The 26336-nt window shown below is 29.9% G+C and overlaps 1 protein-coding gene across 2 annotated transcripts; it reads left to right on the top strand.

Annotated features, from left to right (window-relative positions):
• Fim (plastin-2 Fim) lies at nt 1-26336 on the top strand. Of its 2 annotated transcripts, none has more exons than XM_067268700.1 (13): nt 1-185; nt 10350-10517; nt 12226-12392; nt 12710-12805; nt 13046-13253; nt 19011-19196; nt 19409-19483; nt 20581-20791; nt 23395-23483; nt 23576-23765; nt 23853-23962; nt 24748-24891; nt 25004-26336. In XM_067268700.1, exons 1-13 carry the CDS (start codon nt 111-113, stop codon nt 25196-25198), a joined length of 1914 nt encoding a protein of 637 aa, XP_067124801.1. In that variant the 5' UTR covers nt 1-110; the 3' UTR covers nt 25199-26336. The 2 variants fall into 2 exon arrangements, with proteins under 2 accessions (XP_067124801.1, XP_067124802.1); XM_067268701.1 differs by lacking the exon at nt 1-185 and adding an exon at nt 1601-1622.

Raw genomic sequence — 26336 nt, 5'->3', positions numbered from 1 at the left:
AGGAAAGAGGCACGTGGCTGTCAGCCAGATTAACAGCGCTTGTCACGTGACGTGGAGGTTGGAAAAGAAAAGCGCGCTTCAGTTTGCTGTAGTAAAATACGTTAAAGAAAATGGCAAACGTGATCAGGAGGAGCCTACTGTTAACGGAGGAGCAACGAGAGGAATTGGCGGATAATTTTAACACGGTAAGTTATTGTTATCTTGTGTTTATACGCCGAAGAATGCAGTCAGTAGGAGTGTAAGGTGGTTGGTCTGGTTACGTGTAGACGATAGACCGCCATGATTTTAATGATAGCGAATCTTTACAGTGTCATGTTTTAATGTATTAATATCCCCGAATATTCCCTTATCGTCGGGAAAATTCGTTAAATTGCGCGCATTCCCGCCCGGTTACGGGATATTCTTTCGGTAACGTCTACGTTCTATCCCCGTGATGTACGCGCGTGGGGATATGTTTGGGGTAAAATTTGCATAAATTCGAATGATTTATGCAGCGATTTTTCTCCGTTATTTCTGATTCGATGTTATTGTTTGTTTACCTTGTACCGTAACCGGGCCCCGTTGCTTATAACGGAGACCTGATTAAAGGAAAGGAAGAGAGCAGAGAGAGGGAAGAAGAAAAAAAACGTTAGTGACGCAACCTGCTTCTTCATTCAGCAGCCCTGAGGGGGTTGCCGACACCAGTGATGAGTCACGTGCCAAGGGTACGGCCGGAAGTTGGGTCACGTGGTCACTTTTCTTTGCTCTGAGAGGGGAAGGGATCGACGTGAGACGCGTCTCCCTCCAGCCTTCTCACAATGGAGAGTGGTCAAGTGTCGGGTCGATAACTTGCTGTATAAAATATTTAAATATAATAATAGAAGGAATATTTTTTTCACAGTTACTCCTACACCAGAGTTTTGTAGTGTTTTTGTTTTGCTTTTATTTTGTAATACAGCGTAGTGAGAATCAAAAACGTGGTTTTATTTAACGTAGTTTACGAAAGTTTATTTCCCTGCGATCGTGTTTTTAAGGGAATTTTTCCTCAATCTTATATTATCATCGTAATAATGTACGAAGATTATAACAAAAACTAGCAAAGTTAAAATTTATTTTTAGTAAAAATGAATGGTACCAAATGAATATTATACGAATGTTAAGCAATGCAATAAATTTTTCTCTTTTAATAGCAGAAGGAAAATTTAAAACGAAAAGATAAATCTCCGTTCTAATTTTTCCCTAAAATATATTATGTCAAGGCGAGATTATGTTACTTTATAATATATCTTTACTAAAATTACAAACAAGATTCTTGTGAAATATATTTTTTAACGATTTGCTATTTCTTCATTATTTTTCCTTGTTTAAAAATATTAATAATAAAATAAAAGTCATCTCGCGTAATGATTTTTTTTTTTTTTTTTTGCAACTCTTTCACCCTTTTACTTTCGTCAATAACGCGTCGAATCCGGGGATTTTTCCCCGTTTCGCTCGATTTTAGGGATAATTTCGCGTAATATTTTGTTGATAGGGTTTTATTTTAAGAAGAAAAATTAATTTTCAGGGAGAAATTTACCCATCGAAGTGACGTCACCGCTCGATGGGTGACTAATCAAGGTAGAGAAGGAGATGAATCATTCGAGGTCAGATTTGTATATATGAAGTCCAAGTTGGCTAATTTTCGAGGAAATGAGACGTCGTTTCCCCGTAGGGGGTTTATCCTCACGGAAGAATGAGGAAAAGAACTCATCTGGGAGACGGGAAACCAAGTCGAACGGGGATAAAAATAGGGATAATCGCGAATCAATCTTGTCGTCTGCTATTATGATGACGTAGAACAGGACCGAATTATACGGCTTAAATATTTTTGTGATAAAAATGGGATCTTTATAACATCCGGTTGGCTTTGTCTTTTTTTTTTTTTTTTTAAGGAAGGAAATTTACCAGACACAATCGCAGACTTCTCTCGGGAGATATTTAAATTGATTCTTCTCGATTTTTAAAATTTAAACGAACCAATCGATGATCATTACTATTTATTTCGACGAGTTGAATCGCTCGATTTCATTTTTAAAATTCAAAAGAAAGGATATCGAACGAATAAGATCGTTTAAAACAATTTATTTTTGTACATTTTCTTTCGGCGTTTTATAACAAGCCAGTTAATTGGTTATGAAGTTTCTTTCGGTTGAAATATTTCATTTCAACTTACTAAACGAATTTATTCGATTTTTTATTTATAGAAACTTAATCGCCCGTTTATTAATTCGATAATTTTACCAGAAATTGTTAGTTAAAAAAATAATTAGAGATCAGCAATACGTTTTTAATTCGATTTAAATGTCGCTCACGTGGTACGCGGCGCAATTTTAATTTCTTCTTGCCACCTGCACGATTCGTTACGGGGCTATAAATGGCAATTTTTTTTAGGCACTCAGCGATTCGAAAGCGAATTATGACGAATTGGCCATTAAGTTATAGATTAAATACGTAATCCCGGCTTTAATGATCACCTTAGGAGTTAGGGAGAAAGGCAATACTTGGATTTGTACAGGTCCAGGTATGCCAGGTATGTATAGGTAGGTAGACAGACGTCGACCTTGACTCTCAGACAACTTAATTTGCGATTAATCTGTACCCAGACGTTACGAAGTATTTATCAAGAAGAGAAAATGGTCAATATCCGTTTTCTCCTCGAATCCATAAAAGAAACGGGATTTTTCCCCGAAGAAACATCCCGTTTTATGGCTACTAAATCGTGCCGAGATAAGCCGCATTTTTCTATTTTTTTGCTTTGTCAACCAACAATAACAGATCCATAAATTTATTTAGGAAGTGTTGCCTCATTCTTGTCTTCCGCACCAGAAATTATAAATTTATTGCCCCCGGGTCGTCATTGTTTGCTAGCCAACGCTTTTCCTAGCTCCATGCCTTTTTCGCATTTCTCCTTGTCGAAGGCTGCGCTCCAATTGAGCGAAACAGTCAAAATAGTTGCTAGATACTTAGTTCCGCTCCAGACTTCGATACTCTTCGATAATCGCCAGGTTTTTTTTATTTCTCTCCCTTTTTTCTCACTCTGCCCTTAATGAGGAAACATATCTGGGTCATACGATCATCCATATTAGCTTTTGATTTTTACTAGAAATCTCTTCCTTCTCGCTTCGAAATCGAATTTCTGGAATTCTCCAACCAGCCATTAAATCTGAAACCAGAAATCTTATTTCTGCAGTTGTGTAATTAGTTGTCGGCTTCACAGAGCTGTCGGCAGTTTGAAAAATGTTATTAATCTCTCTAGAAGCAGGTGTCTTTGTTTAATAATTATTTATTTTCGTTTTTTTTAAATAACCAGTCAACCATTTGAGTGATTGCCTGATAAGAGTTATTTAGCAGCTGTTCGACTGTTCGAATCGTTTTAAAGTTTGGAAAAGAGATAAAGAAGGCTTTGGGACATACTGGTTTTCCGCCATTTTTAAAATTCTTCCCCGACCTACGCTACAGGCGATTCCTAAATTCTGGTTTATTTACTCTTTGATCAGTTTATTATTATTATTTTTTTTTTATGGCGTACGCGTTTTGCTTACAACAGTTTCCATGTGCTTGGTGACGGGTAATGGACAAAGACCCGCGCTAAAAATAGGGAAAGGTAATTTCGAGAACATTAATCCAGGTTATTCCCCAGAGTCAAGCGGTCACGGTCCTGAGGTTAAGTAACTCTCTTAATCACGTAACGCGCTGTCACTAACAGTAACGGTGTTTTTGTTTCGTTTTTCTTGAAATCTCGATCTCCTATTTATCGAAAGGCGTGACTAATCGGATTGTTTCACGCGAAAACGACAGTCGGATCCAGGCAAATGGAACCCGATTCTTCAGGATCGGAAGTCGATGACGTTGGTTCTAAGAAAATTTTTCTCTACGCTAGGGGAATTTTATCATTTATCCTCATAGCGGAGAGAAATAGTTATTCGGAGAATCGTAATTTATAGATATGTTTTTATCTCGAAATGGCGGAATTTAATAGCTGATGTACGAATCTTTGCAAAAAAACAAAAAAAAAAAGAAAGAATTTATCGCGCATTTCTTAAGTGAGGGTCAAGAGTTATTGGCAAAGTAGTTCGATTGATACGAATCTATTGACGTACTTTATCACGCCGGATATACGACTAGGGGAAAATAAAAATAGTTTCGGAGTTTCGTCAGCGTGATAGAGGGCAAAATTGCGATAGAATTTTTAAAAGCGGTGACATAACGGTGAATCGGTGAAGTAGATTCGACCGTTACTTGCCATATATGGCAAAACCGGAGAGACCACTTACTGTTTTTTAACCGGGATAAGAAAATACACAGACGGGCGGGAAAATTTTTTTTAAACATTCTTCACGGTTTCGGATCTAATTCGATAATTATGCCATATTAGCATCCATTGGAGTGGTATTTTTTTTCTGGCTTATCGATGCACACTTACAAGATAGATCCGGTTTGGGATATCCTGTTGATCTATGTCGAAAACTAGCTAAAATAGAAATTATTACTATTGCCTAACAAGGAAATATTTTCCTTTTTTGTTTCTCGATAATTCCTCATTAATTTCCTCTCTCAGTAGGTAGAGGGCGTTTACATCCTTGTCGTTTTTGCAGGAAATGCTTCATTAAACGTCAGTTCCTGTAGGGGGGACTGTCTTAAATATTGCCAGATCATTAAAAACCAATTTAAAAATTTAGTGTCAGTAACACCTTATACACAATCTCCACACTTTACTCGATCTTCTTTAGACACTTAAAGCTTTCAATCTCTAATAATAAACAAAATTATAGTATTCTTGGGGGGAATGTATGCATGCTACATATTACTCTTGCTTGCTTTGCAATGATTTAAATAAGTTATAAATTCAAAGTACAAACAAATTTTTATAATACTAATAAATACAATTTACATTTAGTTCCCATAATTGATAAAATTAACAGAGACTGATCTTTTTATAAATAAAAGTTGTTTTTGTTGATGTTTAAGTGTGTTTATACTTCAATCAAGTGATGACTTTTTGAACAGAGTCCATTTTCTATCTTCTGCTTCAGAAGACTATTAAGAGCCTGTTTTGATCTGGTAGATGTATAGCATGCAGTATGGGTTTTAACTCAAGCTGACATGCATTGCTCACTATGAATATGATTGCATATTATTTATCTTCGGACTCTAATATTCTACTTTACTTTGTATGCTGTAAATGTTTTGAGCTTCGAGATCATTTGATTGATACATACTATGAAACTTTAGATATTTACGATATATTTGTGCAGTTTTTATAAATAGTATAAGCATTTTTTTGTATTACAGATATTTTATTATATTAATTAAACTTTCTTAATGTATATGCATTATATAGATGGAATCTATATATTACTGGATTAATTTAACAGTTTAATTTCCTATCTATCCCCTTTTTTTATTTTTAATTCTTTCTACCCGACAGTGCAAAGAGGGAGGGCTTTTCTTCATATTCATTGTTGGTTTGGTAAGGCTCACAGTGAGGCATATTGTCTGAAAAGGAAAAGAGTCTGACATATCTGGGATGGATGTTGTGAAAGGTTTCTGGAGTTGCATGGATTTGATCCCAGATCTGCAGAGTAGCAGGCTGATGCCTTAATTGCCTTGTCCATCCATTAATCCATCTGGTCATTTGTGCTATTCAGCAAGCAGTTTGGTAACAAAATCTGCAATAATAGTTTTAAGTGACAATTACCAATAACAAATATTATTGTGAAATAATAAGGGATAGGTTTTTTGTAATAATTAACATAAACATTAAATAGTAAATGGTTAACAAATAAATTGAGATCATCCCCTAATATCAGCCACACTATTTAAGTGTTTATATCAATAATTTTTATATTGAACATGTTTAGAAATTCTTATATTTTATTGTGAGTAACTATTCAAATTCTAAATATTCTACCTGTTTATAAAGATAGGCTTTTTAGAGTTAAGATCACAAAGAACTTGATCATAATTTACCTTTTTGAAGTCTGAATAAATTTTTGCAACCCACTCTCCTTCAAACAGGTTGTTGATCTCTATCTACAAATTTATATGTAAAGTTTGGAAACCCCCTTGTGGTGTTTTGTGTTAATAACAGAACAGTTTTGACAGCACAAAAGACAACTCGTTTTACAGAAACAGCAGGCAGTGTGTAGGTGCATATATTTCTGAATACAATAATATAATAAATGTTGTATTATCCGAACAAACATTAAATTCAAAGGTTATTTTACATGTATTTCATATTAAATCATAGTTTTAGTCATTCAAAAGCAATCTCCAATGTCTTCAGACTTTAGTAATTTATAGACTGGTTTTAGAATCTGTAGGTTGACTTGTATGGGTGTGTTGAATTTATACTTATGCATTATTTTAATTTTTATAATTATTGAGAAATGATTAAGTAATTGAATGATAGCCAATAATACATATATATTGGAATGGCTAGATAGCTCAGATAGTAAAGGTATCAGCCTGCTGCTCTGAGGAACTTTACTTCAGTCTGAATCAGAACCTGTAAACTTTTAGAGCAATTTGTGTTAGTTATGTTAAGATATGTCCCTTGTAATCCTTTTTTCACTCTAGCTGGTGTGTGACAAAGGGTCTTTGTAGTGTCTAAAGAGCAAGAAAGAGTAAAGTGGATATATGTTATTAGGATCATAAAATTTTCAATATGTTTAATTTACTAATATAAATACTGGTATGAAAAATCTTAAGAATATTTTCAATAATAAAACATTTATGCTGAGTTTACAGTCTTTATTGAATTGCTTCATAATTTCTGTGACTTTTCTAATGATATAATTTTTTTAAACTTAGTTTTCAATAACATCATTAAAGCTGACAAATGCTAAAAAAAAAACTTTAGATAAGCAGCGAGTGAGTGTTAAAGTGAATCGCATACCAATAACATTTTTCTTTTTAAAAAAAATTTTATATTGACAAGTATCAAATTACAGTAGCTCTCATCTGTATGTCAAGTAACTTTGTTATTTATTTAATCCTAACAAGTTTTGTCTAAATTTGCATTTGAAATGTTTGCATTCTCACAAGGAGATTGTTCTACTTTAAGTGAAAATTGTGAAATAAAAATTTTTGAATAAAATGTAATGTTTATTACTTTTTATTAGTTTTTTTATAGATGATGATTTTATGCAGTTTTTGTAAAATTTGGATTGATTAATTAATTAAAAAGATTGATTTTTATAGTGAATTAGACCAGTGGTTCTCAGCCTTTCTGAGACCACAAAACTCATGCATCTTTTATTATGTAGAGCATTAGCATCAATATATTCAAAAATTGATAAGCAGTTCCATGTTTACTCTTCTCACGTAACAATAAAGCAATAAACTAATAAATGTTGTTGTATTGAATAGAACAGTAAACATGGAATTATCTATGAATAAAATATGTTGAAGTACATTGGAATAAATTTTCAATAAAGATTAAAAAGAAATTTTTTTTTCCTTGGAACATTTGGGTAAGTTTGCAGAATACCATATTTCCATGGAGCACGGATTGAAAACCATTGAATTAGACAGATCTTAAGATTATTTTGTTTTAATAGATTAAAATTGCTATCATTAAACTGCAGACTTCAATTTGCAACTTTGTCATAAGATATTAATTTAAAAAATTTTAGTTGATTTATTAAAATTTTATTTCCCTTTTTCCTCTTCCTCATAAAATGTTATTTTACGTAGGAATTAAGGTATAAGTTGCCTCAAACAAGTACATAAACTTTGCATTTCAAATTTTACATCCAACAAAAATAATTAATATATTTTACTAAAAATATTTTTAAAAGTAGACAACAATGGAAGAAAATGCTATTAAAGAAACAAAGCATATTAAGCTTATTATAATATTTATTTTAAAATTATAAGTGAACTTTGCATTCTTTGTATTAAAATATAAAAATTGAATAATTGGATTTAAGAAAATTCCAAGAATTGATTCCTTTTTAAGTATTTAATGGAGCGTATAGAAGAAAAAAAGCTTTTTAAATTGATACAACTACCAATACAATTGTCTAAGCATCAAATATGATTACTTGGCAGACTAAAGTACCATGTGTTACGAAATTTAAGAATCTGCGCTTGACGTAATAACTGATACGTTGGTAGTATCTGTTTTAATTATGTTTAAATGTTTTGCTAGACTTTGTTATTATTTGTTTATAAGTTTTATTTAGGTAATTGATTTTTGAAGGTGTTTGAAAAATTGGGTCAGTGTTTTAACAGTGTACAGAAAAGCTAAATGCTATTAAAGATCTTTATAAACTTTAAATAGCATTAAAGTTTAAACTGCTACTAAGTTTAATAAGATTGAATTTGTTTAGATCTTAGTTGTTGTGTATGGATTTTGTTCAGTTATAATTACTTTTCATAATTTAAAGTGTTTATTGTTTAAGAGAAGAGCTTAATGCTGTTGTAAATGATTAAGCATATGGTCGAAACATAGTTAAAATTATTTTTGCTGTGCGTCACTTGATACACAAACTCCTTCAATAATGTTGTCATTCATAGAGTGAGTTATATTTAAAAACAAATTTTTGTCTGTTTAATATTTAATCCTGTTTATCAGTCAAGTTGTATTCTACAATTAATAATTTTTAAGTGTATTAAAATTCAGGTCTTTAGTTCATTTTAAAGGATGATATGGAAGGCAAGATGACAGTTTATTACAAAGAAAGCATTAATTTATGACTGCTTGTAAATTAACTCGAACCTTAATGAAAAAAAAATTCTCCGGCTTCTTTATCAAAATAATTATGTAAAATACATTAAGATAAGTTTTACGAGCGGATGCGTCTCTGTTTTTCCACTCTTAATAAGCACATTATTTAGAGTAATACATGACATTATGCATTATATGTGATACTTTAAGATGATTATTTAATGATATAATTCTTTAAATGAGATACTCTAATCTTTAGTTTAATTAAACATTTTGTCCCATATTCGTGTAGCCACTATTATTTTACTTTAAGCACAGACTCTCATTAAGCTTTGTAAATGTGAAAATTTGTATATATGAATTAAAATCTAAACAACTGACTTGTATATCAAACACCCAACATATATGTAAGAAACCTGTACTTTTTAGGTTTTTGACTTAAAAATAAGGAACAGTAAGGTTAATCTGGTGAGAGTTTGCACATCTATTTTTGATTTTATATGGGGAAGAATTAATGAGAAAAATGGAAACATTTCCTAATTTACTACTTTCATAATTACTATTGGAAAATTGCTCATGTAACAAAATGATTTCATTAATTTTTTCCAATAAAAAACAATAGATCTTTATATGGAAGTAAAAAGTTTACAAAGACAACTAATATTAGAAATTAATAAAACTTAGCAGTGACTAAGCAGAGATTTCAGGAAATTGGAATTGCCTTTTGAACTTTATTACTCATAAATAGACTGTGAGATCATCAATGAGTTATAATATGATAATTTTATAAAATAATTGTAAAAATTCCATTTTTAGTTATTGTAACTTTACTGTAAAGGGTATAGTTCAAATAATCTGTATCAAATAAGGAATATGGTTTTGTCTTTAACTTACTAATCAAACAGTTGTTTATTAAACTTGCTTTCATATTCATGTAATGCTTCACTAAGCTAGCACATGTATGAATTTTATTACTTTTTACTGGCAGCTGGCTAGTCGGAAATGTATTAAAATGATTGAAATGTGAAAGAGGATGTTGCTGTTCTGTTTGAAAGAGCAAAAGGAAGTGTTAAATAAAATTTATGGATTATTTTAACAGTTTTAGTGCTATTTTCTAGTAGCATAATTAATTTAATACTCATTTTTTTATTTTACTGATATTCTAATCTTTACTTTGCGTGTGATTACCTTAGTGATCAGAAATTCATATTGTTTTGGATGATTATCAGATTATTATTCTCCTTTCGCAAGTCATAAGATGTTTGGCAAGTCTCATTGCTTCATGTGTCCATGGCACATTTTTTTAAACTTCCTGTTGTTTTGCCAGTAATGCAAACGTATCAACAAAGTCTAGAATAAATAGAATTTGCATACGCGCTTGTTTCTTGCGGGTAATTGTTTTTGTTATGTAATGCACCTACCCCTTTGATAGTGGTGATATGTACTGTACTTCTGTTCTATAATTACTATGGAAATTGAAGGAGAAAAAAGTTGTACTAGGTACACTATTGATAATTCTAAATGATGTTAATAAAACAGGATCTAATAGATACCAAGACATAAAAAAATGAAGGAATTTGAGTTTTTTTTTGTATTTGAATTAGCCTTATTTACGACAGTGTCATGTTGTTGTTTATAATGAATGTTTTTATTATAGCTTGATAAAGATGGAAATGGATTTTTGGACATGAGCGAACTCAAGCAGGCTCTGGAGATAGTAGGCTTCAAGATCCCACAATGGAAAGTTCGACAGATGATTGATGACCTTGAAAGAGGACAAGTGGGGGATAAAAAAGGAAGGTTATCCTTTGAAGAATTCCAACAGGTAATTATATTTTCACATTAAAGTAGTAATAATCTTGAAAAACGTCATTGTAATGTCAGTTTAATTTTATTATTATTATTATTTGGGGTTAGGCACAAATGTCTTAATGTTTAGTTAGTCTGTTAGGTAGTTCATAACAGAAAAGAACCTTGTCAGAAGTGCACATTATGTGTCTTATACTGTAAGTGGGTAATCTGGAACTTACACAAAGTAGTTGTGTTGGAAACCTGATAAGTTTGGAATGTGCAAAGAAAATGTACTTGCATTCTTTTATATTATGTTAATTCAAAGTAAGTTTTGAAGCTTACCATTTGAGCAGTCATCATAAATTAAGTATATTTTATGTTTAAAATGTTAATTTTAATGTCTTAGAGCTATAAAATGCTAATCAAAGGTCTGTTTGGTTTTTCTTCTAAATACAAACTACTAGACATTGAAAGCAAAGCCAATTTTTTATGTCATACATAAAGATAACCTCATTTAACTCTGCAATTGATCAAGGTTAATCGTGTGTTATTTTTAGGAAACTTTAAGGTAAATTAAAGAAAAATTACACTTGTTTTCTTTGTAGGCAATTAATTATATTTTAATAAGGGTAGGAAAAATTATTAAAATGTAAATTTTCCTTGTAGTTAGCCTTCAGATATATTTGCCTGTTATATGCTTAGATATTTATAAAATTTCACATAAATATTTTAACTGGATTTATTTCAATATAAATTAATATGGAAATCTAATGGATCTTGTAATAAGTTCGTGCTTCATGTAACAGCATATGGAGGTCACCGGTAAACAAATGCAGCAGGTGTATAGAATAATGTCATTTTTATCATTGTAAAGTTGCATTAATATCACACTAACATTACATTAATATATTTTGAATGAGACATTAAATGTTCCACTCTAATTTACTTATTTGTTTTTTTCTGTTTGTAAACTTGAATGGTGTGATATTTTAATAGTTTACTCTGGAAATAAGAATTTGAATAAATTAATCTAGATACAAAAAATGTTTTAATTGTCTTTCGTGTGCTGTGTACAAAAAGAAGGAAGAGATTAAATAAAATTAAATATATACCAGCCACAGAAAATTTTTACTGTAAAGAACCTTCATTTATGGATTCTATGTGAGATTTTAATAACAGTAAATGCACTGAAATATCTCAGCAAATTTGTATGCAAGAAAATCTGCTTAGAGAATTTAGTATAATTGATATATATTTTTTTTCTTTCTTTTCAAAGGCTTTTGAAGTCATCCAGTTGTACTAATTTGTGTGACAAAGATTAAAGGATTTATTCTTTTTAAAGAATGTCCTTTAATCTTTGTCCTACAAACTGGATCTTGTATTCTTTTTAATGTTTATATCCTAGATCTTAAGTATAGAAATATTATATCTTTGGCATAATTAAAATAAATGACTTCACCTGTTACAATTTCTGTATTTAATTGTTTTTTCTCTAGTCAGAATTTTTGTAAGAATTAATTATTTTTGTAGTTGTTTGTGTACTTCACAACAGTATTTTTTAAATTAAATTAATAATTAATCTTTACATGAAGTTAACAAAGAAAGAACTGTATGCAAATTATAGTTAAATGTAAACATTCAGGTTTTGATTATTAAAAAAGTATAAATCTGTTTTGCATGTAGAATTTGTATTAATAGTGCCTTATATTTAAATTTTGACATATTCAAAATTGTTTTAATAGGTTTGTATAGATATAAAGTCCAGAGATGTTGCCAATACTTTTAAATCGATGGTAACAAAGAGAGAGAATGTTGAAACACTTGGTGGTATGTCGGAAGCGTCCAGCGAAGGAACTACACATTCCGTCAGACACGAAGAACAAGTTGCCTTCTCCGATTGGATAAATAGGTATTGAATTGAATAGTTGCCGAGTTTATTGTACTCGATCTTTTCTCCTTTTATATAACACGATAGTTTCCTTCCAACTTAATAAAAGCTATTTTTGTATCATTATGAATAGCTTTCATAACTGCAAATCTTTTTTTTCCCCTCCATTCATCTTTGAATGAATTAAAATGCTTTTAGTTTGGAATTTCTTTGCTTATTCAACATTTAATAAAGTGTGTTAGTGTTTTGATGTGTTTTTTATGAAAATTTAAAATCAAAATATTTCTAGTTTTATAAATTAAAGATTTTATTAAAGAAATATTTTAAATTCTTATTAGTAACTTAAAAAACGACCAAGATTTGAAGCATCTTCTGCCCATCGACATCGAAGGTAAATTACTCTATGACAAAGTAAAAGATGGAATTTTACTATGGTATGTAAGATAATTAATTTTTATTATATCGTTCTAAATTGGTTAGTTTAATTAACCTCTTTAACCAGAAAGTAAAAAGTGAACGACCTTTAAACCGTATAATTAATTAGTTTACGGCCTATATATTCGCACGTGTAAATTTAACTCTTGTTTATATATATTGTTTAATTTAGTTTTTTATTGAGGTAAATGCGATGACGATGTTAAATCTGTATGATTAAAAACTTTTTGTTTTCACAGCAAAATTATCAACCATTCCTGCCCAGATACAATCGACGAGCGTGCAATCAACAAGAAGAATCTGACAGTTTATACTAAACACGAAAACTTAACATTGGCTCTAAATTCCTCTCAGGCTATTGGATGCAATATTATCAATATAGATGCACATGACCTATTGAAAGGAAAACCTCACCTAGTGTTGGGTCTCATCTGGCAAATCATACGAGTAAGCATTTTGATTTTCTCGAGAGGTTCTCTAACTGTTCAATTTCAATAATAGCAACAAAATGCATTTGAAAAATGAGGAAATAGCTATTTAATCATAACTTAAATTTCTTTTTCGTAATAATAATTTTATACAAATTGAATTTTGCTTGTTTACAAGATAATTTTATCACTGATATTACTGTATACTGTTAATGTGAAATATCTGAAAAGCAGCAACACTGTTCATATATATTATGTCTGTATATTGTTAAACAGTATGTAACCTTAATTATTATTAACCTACATACAAGTTTATAGGAAGTAACACTTAAAAATAGCAATAGCTTTCTTCATTTACAAAATAACAAAAAATTCATTCCGTAAAAAATCTTTAGATTCTGTGCTGTTTGCATACAATACAGAAGTCTGCAATGTAATATAGATAAGATTCAATATAATATAGAAATCTGTAGACTTCTATATTAGTTTAAAATGGAATAAATTCCTTTTTAAAATGCTATTACTGTAAAAAAAATTAATATTTTATGAACCTATACTATTATATTAAAAAGAATGGTAAAAATTAATTGTAGAAATCTTGGTTACATTTCAATAAACTGATTTTAGGGAGAAAATTTTGGGAATTTTGAAAATGTTAATCTTGTGTTTTAAATATATTAATAATAAAGTTTAAATTCATTTGAAATCATCAAAATTATAAAGTATATAAAATTTTCCTTTTCCAGTTTTGAGTTTAAGGTAATATAATATGATTCCATGGATATAAACAAAAGAAATTAAAGGATTAATCCTTTAGTTTTTCTTATAGAAAATTTCAACTTACATTTCTACTATTATTAATTTATTTTATATCAATTTAAAATATTGAAATTTCTGCAAATTTTATTACTAATTTTTGAATAGGTGTTTTTAAGTTAAATGGATTAAATTTTGGACATTTTGTACAAATCTTCATAAAAAGTTTATGAGAATTGTTACTTTAAAAAATGTATTGTGTAATTTTCTAGTTACATAACAGTTATGTAACATGTTCTATTCTATAGGTATTAAGATGGCATTATCCATATCATCATGGATTTGTTCATACCCATAACAGTGTGCCTGAGTGGTGAGTTATGTCATCTGACATGTCTATAACAAACAATTAGTGAAAATTTGATGGATCTAATTGATTTTAGATTCAAACTAGGATTCCTGTATTGACAAGTTGATACCTTCTACTACCACCTTATTCATTTTCTATCAAGTTATTAGAATTGAACTCTCATTTCTTTTGCATTTTACATTAGATATTTTGACCTGGTGGTAAATTTATGTTAAGGGCCGTTCTTTCTTTATCAATTCGTTTGTTTGAATCCTATTTTGGAAACAAATTCAGTGTAATAGTTTAATGATTCTTTTGAGGACATTGTCAAGATGCTTCCTTGTGTCCTAATCAGAGCAGTGGTAACATACTGTATGAGTAAAAGGATGTCAATGAAAGATTGTAATTGTGTGGTATTATGTTCAGCAAGGAACCATAGTGTTTATGTTAATCGTCCGTATTCACACAGAATATAAGAGAAAATGAAGATTGTAGATTTATCAAAGCGTACATAGAACATATATAGAGGGTATGGTACAGTACATGGGAAAAATGGGTTAGTGATAAGTAATGACAATTTCATCTTAATGAGATCTAAACCCTATGTATTGTGTCCAGACCTGTTTATAATGTAGAGTTAATGCAGTTCAATTTAGCAAGGTTTTACTATAATAAGAAAAATTATATTATAAATAGGAGTCAGTAATTTTTACTTTCTTGGCTGTTATATATAACAGAGGGGAAGTGTGGTGATCAGTCAAAAATGACCTCCTGAAATTTTTACATTTTTAGACTTGGGTCCTTGAAACATCAAGTAATGTAAAATAATTTGAGGTTTTTTTCTGTATGTTTGGATGTTAGTATATGGGGCACAATTTTATTCACCCAGTTTGAAGCAAATAATTCCTGTATCTTTTGTCAAAAATTTGAAAGTTTACAGGGGGTTTGTGTATTAGAAGTATTATTGCTTTTAAATTTTGATGGTTAAAGGTTGAGAGGGTTGGAAGATATAGGGGATCATCTCATATCTCGAGTAGGGTCAGACTAAATGTAGGTTTTATTATTAGCATTTACAATTTTTAAAAAATCTCATCCATACCCTCAAAATTAAGCTTTTTGCCATTTTATAATAATTAACTATATAAAAAGTTTTAAATAAAATATTTTAACAGATTGCAGTTTTAAAATGTTGTCATCAGGAAAGTTAAGCAACTCATTGCTGGATTTCTAAAATTTGTTACTTAGCTGTTACTGAAATATTTTCCAAGTGAAAAATATCAATTTAAGTACATAAACATTTAATGATGTATACACTTTATAACTAAAAATAGTTTAACAGTACTAAATTATTTTATTCATTTAGGTAGAGGTTGTCATTTCCTGATAGTAATTTTGATTATAAAATTTAGAATGCAACGTTTGAATTAATTTAATTTGATACATCTGTAAAAACAAAATTTGAATTCAAATCTGTAATACTTGTAGGTTGGACAAGATTGCTACCTTCAAAAGAAGCTTTCTAAATATATGATGGTTTAATTTAGCATTTTAACCATTGATTACTTTGTGTTCATCTGTAGACCTGTTCAAATAATACAATTATTCAAAAATTGCATACATACCAGCCTAATGCATATAGTCTTCCAAAAAGAAAATTATAATAATTTAAAATGATAGTAATATTAATTACTATCTGAGAACATTGTAATGTACTGTACATTAAAACATTGGAAAACCATCCAAGTTTTACATTTGCCCATTGCAATTCCTCAGTGTGTGCACCTTGTGTCACACAGCATACATCTGATTAACATTACTTCTCATGCTCTCTACAGTATATCTAGTAGCAATCCTCCCACAGCAGCCACAGTTCTACAGCTCCTGCAAATTACTTGTGCTGCACAATGATGAGTGATTCAGACTTTGCAAAGTGCAGAATGCAAAATGCTTTCTCTGTTCCAGAGTTATGTTTTTGTTTAGTGCTTCCTAGCGTTAGTAGGTGACAAGATGTTCGAGTGCAGATGGGAGATGAAACTCAGATGGTTACTCTAGCAATTAGTGTATATTATGTACTTCTTGGATAATTATTAACGTAAATACAGTAACTAAAAATGGTAGCATTTATTTTGGAAGACCCTGTATTTAACAGAAGTAAACAACTGTTAAACATGGTGTAATTTCTGAGAGAATTGTCAAAGTTGTTATTGATTAACTATGCAATTTATATTGTGCCATATTCAATCAATAATGTAATTGACAATTATATAATTCAGAATAAATGTCATCAAATATGTTATGCTGTTTAATGCCAAATTATTTTCTTTAACGACAACATTTTTATAAACTTAATTAGCTGTTAAGTGCTAAGTTGCATAAAAATTCCATTTAATAAAATTAATGTAGTTAAGAATGAAGAAGTCGAATTTATTAAGACAAATGTACTGTCTTGTAATTCAAACTACTTTTGGTATAAAATTGCCAGATAGATCATTTTTTGTGTAATATTATTTATCATAAAAATTGATTACAAATTTCAAGCTGTGTTAAAATTGATTTTTTTAAAAATAATTTCTCTAACATATATAATTTATTTAATTGAAAGACAATGACTAAAATTACATGCCAAGTTAAAATTTCAGTAATTTGAACCTTGTCCTGAATATTTGAAGAAATTACACGTGTATAGATTATATTTCATAATTAAATGCTTTATAATAATTGTCGTGAAATGGCAGTGACATTTGGAAAGATGCCAATATCACCAATGACTCAGACTTCCTGATTTTGGAAGTAGCTCTTGTAAAATACCTTAAATTTCACATTGCCATTTTATATATTTAATATTTTATGTTGGAATGTTTTCAAGAATTAATTTTGTTTTAAAGTCTAACACTAGTTACATTATTATCTAATTTTTGTTTTTAAAGGTAGTATACATAGCCTACTGAGGCTTTCATACATGAACTCTTACATGCTATCCATCCACCTTTTTCTCAGCAACTGCCACTAACTATATCAACATATTTAATATCTTACGTGATATATTAATTATGTACAATTAAAGAAGATAAAAGTTTAGATGTTTACAAAAATTTGAATATATGAAAGTTAAAATGCTAGTAAAAATACATTGTTTAAGTAATAACTTGTATCTAGAGAAAATGAGATTGATAAGCTATATTTGCATTCAATTTCTATACTTGTTGAAATTAAAGATAGATAAGTGTGCTTTTACACAGTTAACTAAATAGTAATTGTTTGTGTATTTTTATTTCATTGTCACTTTTGACATATTTTAGAAGAAAGTGTTTATTAGCAGATGACTCTATGGTGTGTCTCATAAGTCTCAAACTGTAGGAGTTATGTTGATCTTTGTTTATTCCTTTGTGGGTAAAGCCATGGTACCAAGTAAGGATGAAAAAATTTGTCTGATACCGAGGACTGCATTCATTATGAAATTGTTGAAGTGTTTACCAGGCTGCACCCACATCCCTTACCAACCCCACACTGCGGTCTGGATGCAAAATGTTAAACTTTGACTTCATTCTGACTGCAAGTTCCCACTGTTAAAATAACTCATTCTTTGTTTCTTACTAAGTTCCATGTTTTATGTGTAAAGGAATAAATAATCAACAACATAAATCTTATGGTTCCAGATTATGGGACAGATGGTGAGGCCTGGAGCCAATATATCTGGGACAGACTTCTCAAAAGTTTCTTGGGAATATCAAAAATGAACAAAATTCGAAATTACAAAAAAACGGCGTTCGAAATTTACAAAAAACCGCGCCTGCGCATTGACGGGTTTAAACCCGTCAATGCGCAGGCGTGGTTTTTTTGTAAAATTTCGAACGCCGTTTTGTAATTTTCGAATTTTGTTCGTTTTTGATACACGTTTTTGATACGGAAAACAGGGCTTAAACCTGTCAATGCGCAAGCGTGGTTGTTTGTAAATTTCGAACGTCGTTTTTTTGTAATTTCGAATTTTGTTCGTTTTTGATATTCGTTTACTGACGAAGGCTGATTAATGCGGCCGAAAACGTTTTTATTCTAATAAGTTTCTATTGGTTTCTGAATTTGAATTCAGTTCCAGTTCCGCAGGCTGACGTCTTTATCATCTGTTTATCTATTCATAACTAAATGTAGTAAAATATAAATTTGCTGCTGTACATTTTGTAAATTTAATAACTTTGCTCTGATGTTTGTTTCTGGCTTGGTTCTATTTTTAAAATTAGATTAATGTAACAGATGCAGCTATTTCAGGTTTTTAATTAAAAACATTCTTAGTTTATTGAATGAAATATAGGTTAGGTAATTAAATTTTAATCTATAATTGTCACTGAGCTACATAATACATTGATGTCATAGTAATAAAGTATATTCTAGGATGGTTTGTCTTACAATTTTATATAATTATTAGTATTTAAATTTTTAATTTCATAATAGATAATATGTCACTTAAGCCATTTACTTATATAGTTAATCAACTTCATTAACCCAAATTTTGTTTAATTGAATAAAAATTAATGTTAATTCAAGTTTTCAAATTAAATAAACATAATTAACAATTTAATAGGAATATTTATAAATGTTCCATACAAAAAATGTTGACTGTGATTTGAAATTAAAATGAAATTTTTCAGTTTCAATAATGATTTTTTATTTGTTTAGATTGGTCTGTTCAATCAAATTACTTTGGAACATTGTCCTGGATTGGTTCAACTCGTGAAACCTGGAGAAGAAATGTCTGACCTGATGAAGCTGTCTCCAGAAAGTATATTGTTGCGTTGGGTCAATTACCATCTGGACAGAGCTGGCAGCAATCGTCGAATCACAAACTTCACAAATGATATCAAAGTAAATATATGAATATAAACATCTCAAAACCCAATAGTTATATTAAAGCCAAATAATAGTATTGAATTATTAACAGTAGCAATAATGTAGCCCAATTTAATCTAGGAATTGTTTGGCTTTGATATCAAATTATTCATTTATCTTTAAGAAATGTTATCTTAGATCTTTAACAGTAATGAAATTTAATGTTTTTAATACAATTTTTTCTTTAGGATTCAGAGATATACACACATTTACTAAAACAGATTGCCCCCATCGGTGCTGGAGTAACGTGCGAAGCTTTAATGGTAATTATATACTACTAGAATTTGAATTTTTAGACATGTTTCATAAGTTTGATAGGATTTCTATCAGTGTATTATTCAACATTTGAAATTTCCCTATTCAGGAGAACTTAAATTCATATGCTTTAGCAAATTTTATAACTGATATGCTGGGTGTGAGAAATAGGATGGCATTACCAAAGCCATATTGTTTTGAGTACTGCAGATATTAGGAATGATATAACAACGTTTATAGAATTAGTAGGGTCTTTAGGACGTAAATATATAACAAATACAAACACCCCCAAAGACTTTCTAGTGACAGAGAAATAAGATATGCTACTAGAGATACTAATTATGACATATTATATCCAATGAAAGATGCCTTTGCTTTCAGAAATGACAGTTAATCTTGAAAATAAGTCATCTTACATTCAAGTAAATGTAAAAACCAACTGTTGAATTGAAGTGACAAATGAAACTGAGTATTCTAATGTTTTCATATTTAGTTTTGCTTGTCATTTCAATTAAATGGTTGTTTCTCAAGATGACTGTTTCTATTTATCAGTTCTAAGCTCTGTCAGCAAGAAGAAGAATTACTTAGCTTGCTTTTAGTAGGTAATTAGTGAAAAATTGGTTGCAGAAATGAGTAAAAAAATAGCTTTATGTAAAATGATTAGATGATATTCTGAAAGGAAGAGCAGAATGATGTTGGATTGTCAGTTCAAGAGAATAACTACTGAGTTAGTAGGTTCAGAACTTGTCTACAATTGAATTAAGTGTTTATATTCATATATATAACAGAATTTATGTTAGCATTTATTTGAACAGTATTGATTGGCTTGTTTTCAGAGTTGTCAATTTGACAATTCTGAAAAAAAAAAATAATTTAGAAAATTTATTAATTTTTTTTTTTTTGGATTAATAAAATAAAACTAATGTAAATTACATTAAATAAAAAATATTCATTTTATGTAAACTAAAGAAATAGTAACAGCAAATTTGTTTATAATAATGCATTCAAATTTATTATTTACTTTATTGATTAATTTTATATAAAAAAAAGAATATTTTCAAACCTCCCTCTATAATAAAATTCTGAATAAAGAATTTTGTTTTAGCAAAGAGACATGCTGACTCGTGCGGAGACAATGTTACAACAGGCAGAAAAGATCGGATGCAGAAGTTTCCTGACACCAAATGATGTTGTCGAAGGTGTCTATAAATTAAATTTAGCCTTTGTTGCCAATTTGTTCAACAATCATCCTGGCCTCGATCAGCCTGATGAACCAATTGAATTTATCAACTTGGAGGAAACCAGAGAAGAGAAAAGTAAATATTTCTTAAATATCGAGCATTATATATATGTTTGCATGCAATTTGTATATGTTATTTTATATTTTAGACATAAAAATCTGGCACATGCAAACTGGAACTATATACTAAACAAAATTTTAGCTTTCGACCATAGCTATGGTGTAATTTTTTTAAACATTTAACTGATATTCAATACAAAGATCGTTAGGTATTGCTGGAATTAACATTTAGGTGTGAAGTTTGTTTATTTTATATTTTGTTAGTTTTAATAAAATAAAGTTAGTAACTATTTATTTCATTGAAAATGAATAAAACAGTAACTCAAAAGTTTGTTTTAGGAATAATGCACTTACTGCAAGATAAGTGAAGATTATTAAGTAGCTAGTTTTGATTGCACTGAAATGATACATAATGTGATAAACCTGCTTGATTTTTATAGTTATATTAAGGCTAATTAATAATTTAAAAGAAAGCAATTTGGCTAGAGGTAGGCCAACATCTGGTGATAAATTTAATAATTATAAATAAATTAATCTTTTAATTTTAATTTAGAATATGCTGGAAGAAACTGGCAATGAAACTGCATGGTAAGCAGGAGTTGCAGGTTTTAGTCTTGTTCCAAGCTGATTTTTTTTCTTCCAGAGTATTCTAAATTATTTAGCCAAGTTGCTTTTAGATTATTAGTTAACTTTAATATGGCAGATTGTTTAGTATCAATAATGATTTGAACATAAATATATATAAATTGATTTTTTTTAACTTGACAAACTTTCAATTTTTTATGTTAGAATTACAAATAGTTCTTGATTCCAAGAGGTTGTTTGCATTAAGCATCTTTAATTACTTAAAATTTTATTAATTTCTATTAAGAGCAATACCATATTTTCTTGATCCTAATGTGCTTTTGAATTCAATATGCACCCAATTTTTGAGATGTTGAAACTTGAAAAAGTTAGCCGATGAACATAATGCACTCCCTACTTTGAAAATGCAGCCACAAAACTTAACTTTTTGTAAAGCATTTCAATTTTGTGTTTACAGTGCTTTGCAATGCCCACATTCTCAAATGTATTCCTTTATGACTCCGTTATAAGGTACAGAGGATCTGCAGACTAATACAAAATCACTCAAAATTACTGTATTTTTAACATTTGACATTGGCAAATTTCATGTTTGTGTTCACCAGATACATAGTATCACACTAAAATATCTGTTTATTATGTTATTCAGCATAGTGGTTAACTCTTTGCTTAAACACAGCTTTATACGACATTGTTCACTCAGTTTACTGTAGTTCAAAAGATCATTCCAAACTAAAATTGTAATAGTAGATGGATGTACCACATGTCTATACCAATGTCTTAATACTGTACATGCAACTTGCTGAGCAGAGTGAAGAGAAAAAAACACGAATGAGGCTGCATAAATTGTTTGTGACTGATTCTTAAGTTTAATCCCAAGTTTTGAAACTGGAAAAGTATAAAAAAGATGCATGTTAGAATTGAAAAAATGCAGGAAATAGTTTTACAATTTATCCAGATTGATCTTTTCTTCCAGAATATTCTTAATTTATTGTATGGACTGTAAACAGAACACTTCATAAGTAGTGTTTTGTGTGTGATAGAAGTACAGAGCAATGTATGACCTCTAAACATGATATTTTTGCAAATATGTGCAACTTGGCAGAGCTGATGTGATGAAGCCATTTTGAAATTCAATCTATGGGCTGAGATATTTGAGAACAAAATTTACCATGTAAAGTCTATGGCCAATTGTTGGTTGAAAGCTGGTTATGTGCTATATGTCAATCAACTGTCCAGTTGATCAATTTTTAAATTTTTCATTTTGATTTTTATGCTGGCTGTTTTAACATGCATGGCCTGAGGCTGCACATGTGCATGTTTTAAACGTTTCTTGATGTTTTTGTCAGTTATGATGTTGGACTTGCAAGTCCTCTCAGAAACCTGTGTGTTTTAAACTGGCTTAGACAAAATGTTAGAAACATGTTACCATATTTGTTTTTGTGTGAAGCTGAAACAGAAAAACCTACACTGCGGAGCTCGGTTTTGTTTTCCTAGAAAATGCCTAGTTTTTTGTTATTAAATTTGATACAGGAAGGCACCTTAACTTGCTACCTTTAGGTCAAAATTATGTAATATCCTTTTAATTAATTACCCATATTATGGCTTGGTTAAATTCCTATTGTCTCATTTGTTTATTACTATAATTCAGGCCTGGCTTCATATGTAATTGTGTTCTGACTTGTTATAAATAAAAACTGAGCTTTTTGGCCTCTTAAGAATTTGAGTAATTTATTACATAATTGGGTTAGAGGTGGTTTAGTATTTTAATGAAAAATTAGTTAGTTCGACAGAAGGATTTTGAGGGTTAAACTGATTTCACAACAAAGATGAGCCAGAAAGTCTCAGAAAATACTTGAGTTTACTTTGATAAACTATAGTTTTCATATAATTTGAAGAACCTTTTCCTTTTTTCTAAAAATATTTTAACATACTTCAAATAATTTTTTTTATTAATATATATTAAAATTACATTTAATTCTTTGTAGATTCCATATCTACTTTCTTATGATTTAAAACAGTTTTAATTACTTTTAGCTTACAGAAACTGGATGAATAGTATGGGAGTCAGCCCATATGTTAATTGGTTGTATAGTGATTTAGCTGATGGACTAGTTATATTTCAGGTATGAAAAGTTTAATATTTACAAGTGTTTTGGTAGCGATATAAGATTTTTGTATTTGGTAAATAATAATTGTATACTGCTTTTTTATTCAGCTGTATGATATCATTAAACCTGGAATTGTAGATTGGAACAAGGTCCATAAATCATTTAACAGGTTAAAAGCTTTTATGGAAAAGTTAGAAAACTGTAATTACACGGTTGAGCTTGGCAAGCAGTTGAAGTTCTCTCTGGTAGGCATTGCGGGTCAGGATATCTCCGAGGGTAACCCCACTCTCACACTAGGTTAGTTGCAGTATTTAAGACTGTTTCGATTTCTTGTTTAAAATATCTGCCGTTTAAAAATATACATGTGATCCTTCCAATTTTCAGCACTTGTGTGGCAGTTGATGAGAGCTTACACGCTAAACATACTCACCCAACTTGCCAACACAGGACATCCTCTTGTGGAAAAAGAAATTGTAGACTGGGTGAACAACAAGGTAAAACTATTTCTTTTCCATTGATTTGTATTAATTTTATCATTATTAATCTGTAGTTTATACAGGGTTCATAATAAAGTCCTTATACAACCACCAACTGATGATTGCAGATAGCTAGTTATGAATCTGATGTAAAATTGTATGAATAGTTACTATGCTAAAAGATGGGACTGCTTGTAGCATCCTTATTGGGAAAATTAGGAAGTTAGCATTCCTATCTCAAAAATGATGCATGACACAGATAAGTCAATTACAAAGTTGTAGAGCTTAACTGATTTTAGTACAAAAGGACACCTTACATATATGAATAGCAGGAATAGAAAGCATGAAATGCTAATATAACCATTGAGCACAGACAGTAAAATGTTTTTCTTGTGCTCATTCATGTGTTCTCATTTATTTCTCATGTTATAATGTGTGTTTCCTATTTTACTGTTTTCATGCTACATTCATTACTGTATATCATATTGTGCATTGTTCACACATGTAAATGTGTAAGGACTTAATATATTTAAAACCTTTAAGTATGGTTTATATATATATATATATATATATATAAATGTGTGAAAATTAATTTTTTTTCATGTATATTTTGTTTAAGTAAGATATGCTTTAGTTTCTGCAAATCAGCTTTATAAGTTTGATAGTTTTTTTTGATCATTTTGACATTTGAAAAATGTAAATCAAACATGTCAGGACAATGAGGATGAATAATCACAACAAGAAAAACTGCAGTGTTTTAAATTTAGTTTCCAGATATCTTGAGTAAACTTTTTTCTTTTTAGATTAAAAGTGCTGGGAAAAATTCCTTTATCAAAAGTTTCCAAGATCCAGCAATAGCCACTGCCCATCCCGTTATTGATTTGATTGATGCCATTAAACCTGATTCTATTAATTACAGCCAAGTTAAATCAGGTGATACCGAAGAGGTGAGCAAAGACAAATCTTAAGAAATTCAAAGACTGCATTATTTCTGTTATTTCTACCAATTCTTTATTTCAATTAATTAATTAATTAATTAAAATTAAAATTTATTACCAGGAAAGAATGGACAATGCAAAATATGCAATATCCATGGCACGTAAAGCTGGTGCCCGCATCTATGCCTTGCCAGAGGACATCACAGAAGTGAAACCAAAAATGGTCATGACTGTCTTTGCGTGTCTCATGGCTCGTGATTACCTACCCAACATGGGAGAGAAGAATGGAACTTCTTCGAGTCCGGTCCGAGAATAGAGTAGCATTTTTTTTTTTTTTTTTTAAATTAATCTTGCCACTAGATCCGTAAAGAGTTTGAAATTTTGCCACATCAGAGATAGAATCGGAGAAGCCCAGTATATTCGTTATCATGTAAATTTTTAGAGTTAAAGTAATCGGGATAAGAGAAATGTGTGGTAGAACAAGATAATCATGCAGTTCTTCTAATTTTAGCTATATAGTACTTCTGTTTGATATGTAAAGAAGCATTCATCATATTCTTAAATTATGGAAGATTATATATATAACTTGGCAGATTGATTAATCAAAAGAGAGAAAGTAGGAATTAACATGGCATTGAAATTTGAGAACTCTGCAATTGCAAATTTATCAGAATTTGCAATTATGAAGTTTAATATGTGAAGATTATATTTTGATTTTAAGTAATCTTCAAATATTCCGAACTCGATCTGGCTCAAAATTTTAACATTTGGGATATTTCAAAGTTTGTATTCTTCTGAAAAGACTTCATATATGATTTTTATTAACTCCACTGTTAAATATATAGCATTAATTCTTATATTTCTCTCTTATGTTGTCGTAAGTATCGTGCAATGAGTTCAAAGTCATCCACGAGGTACTATAATTTTGAAAAAAATCAAACCAGAGTTTTAAATAATGGGTGTTTTAAAATCACGAATGGGACTAGAGTGCCTCACGCTTCTTTGGGGAACAAATAATTTTAACGTCCACAGTGCCAGTTTTTTAATCACTAAACTTGTAACTCTCGGAGATCAATGTTCTTTATCAGTGTATAGTTTTGATATCGTTTATCAACATTATATATTGATATATGTCAATATTATAGTTTGTCATATATTGATAATGTTTTATTTAATATTATATACATATAAATATACACTCTCTTCCACTTTTTTGTGGTTATCGTTTAGTACAAAACACTTTAACGAGAGAGAATTTTTTAACGGCTTTGAATTAATACTTTTTATACATTAGTTTTCACCAATTTTCTGATATGGATATTTGATACATAGCAAAGAATTCTGTACCATAGAACCTATTTCTCTCATTCCATCATCAAATGCCAACATTCCTTTATATTATATGCTAAATCCATGTCAATACTTTGTCTGGAAATAAAAGAAAATTATTTCTA

Source organism: Centruroides vittatus, unplaced genomic scaffold (assembly GCF_030686945.1).
Source record: "Centruroides vittatus isolate TY-2023 unplaced genomic scaffold, ASM3068694v2 contig_3318, whole genome shotgun sequence".
NCBI classification, from domain to species: Eukaryota; Metazoa; Arthropoda; class Arachnida; order Scorpiones; family Buthidae; genus Centruroides; species Centruroides vittatus.
This window is presented reverse-complemented; position numbering and strand designations above follow the sequence as displayed.

Coding starts and splice junctions, on each gene's coding strand:
- Fim (XM_067268700.1), top strand. CDS start 111: ATGGCAAACGTGATCAGGAGGAGCCTACTGTTAACGGAGGAGCAACGA. Junction 19,197..19,408: donor ACTTCACAAATGATATCAAA/GTAAATATATGA, acceptor TTTTTTCTTTAG/GATTCAGAGATATACACACA. Junction 23,766..23,852: donor TAACCCCACTCTCACACTAG/GTTAGTTGCAGT, acceptor TCCAATTTTCAG/CACTTGTGTGGCAGTTGATG.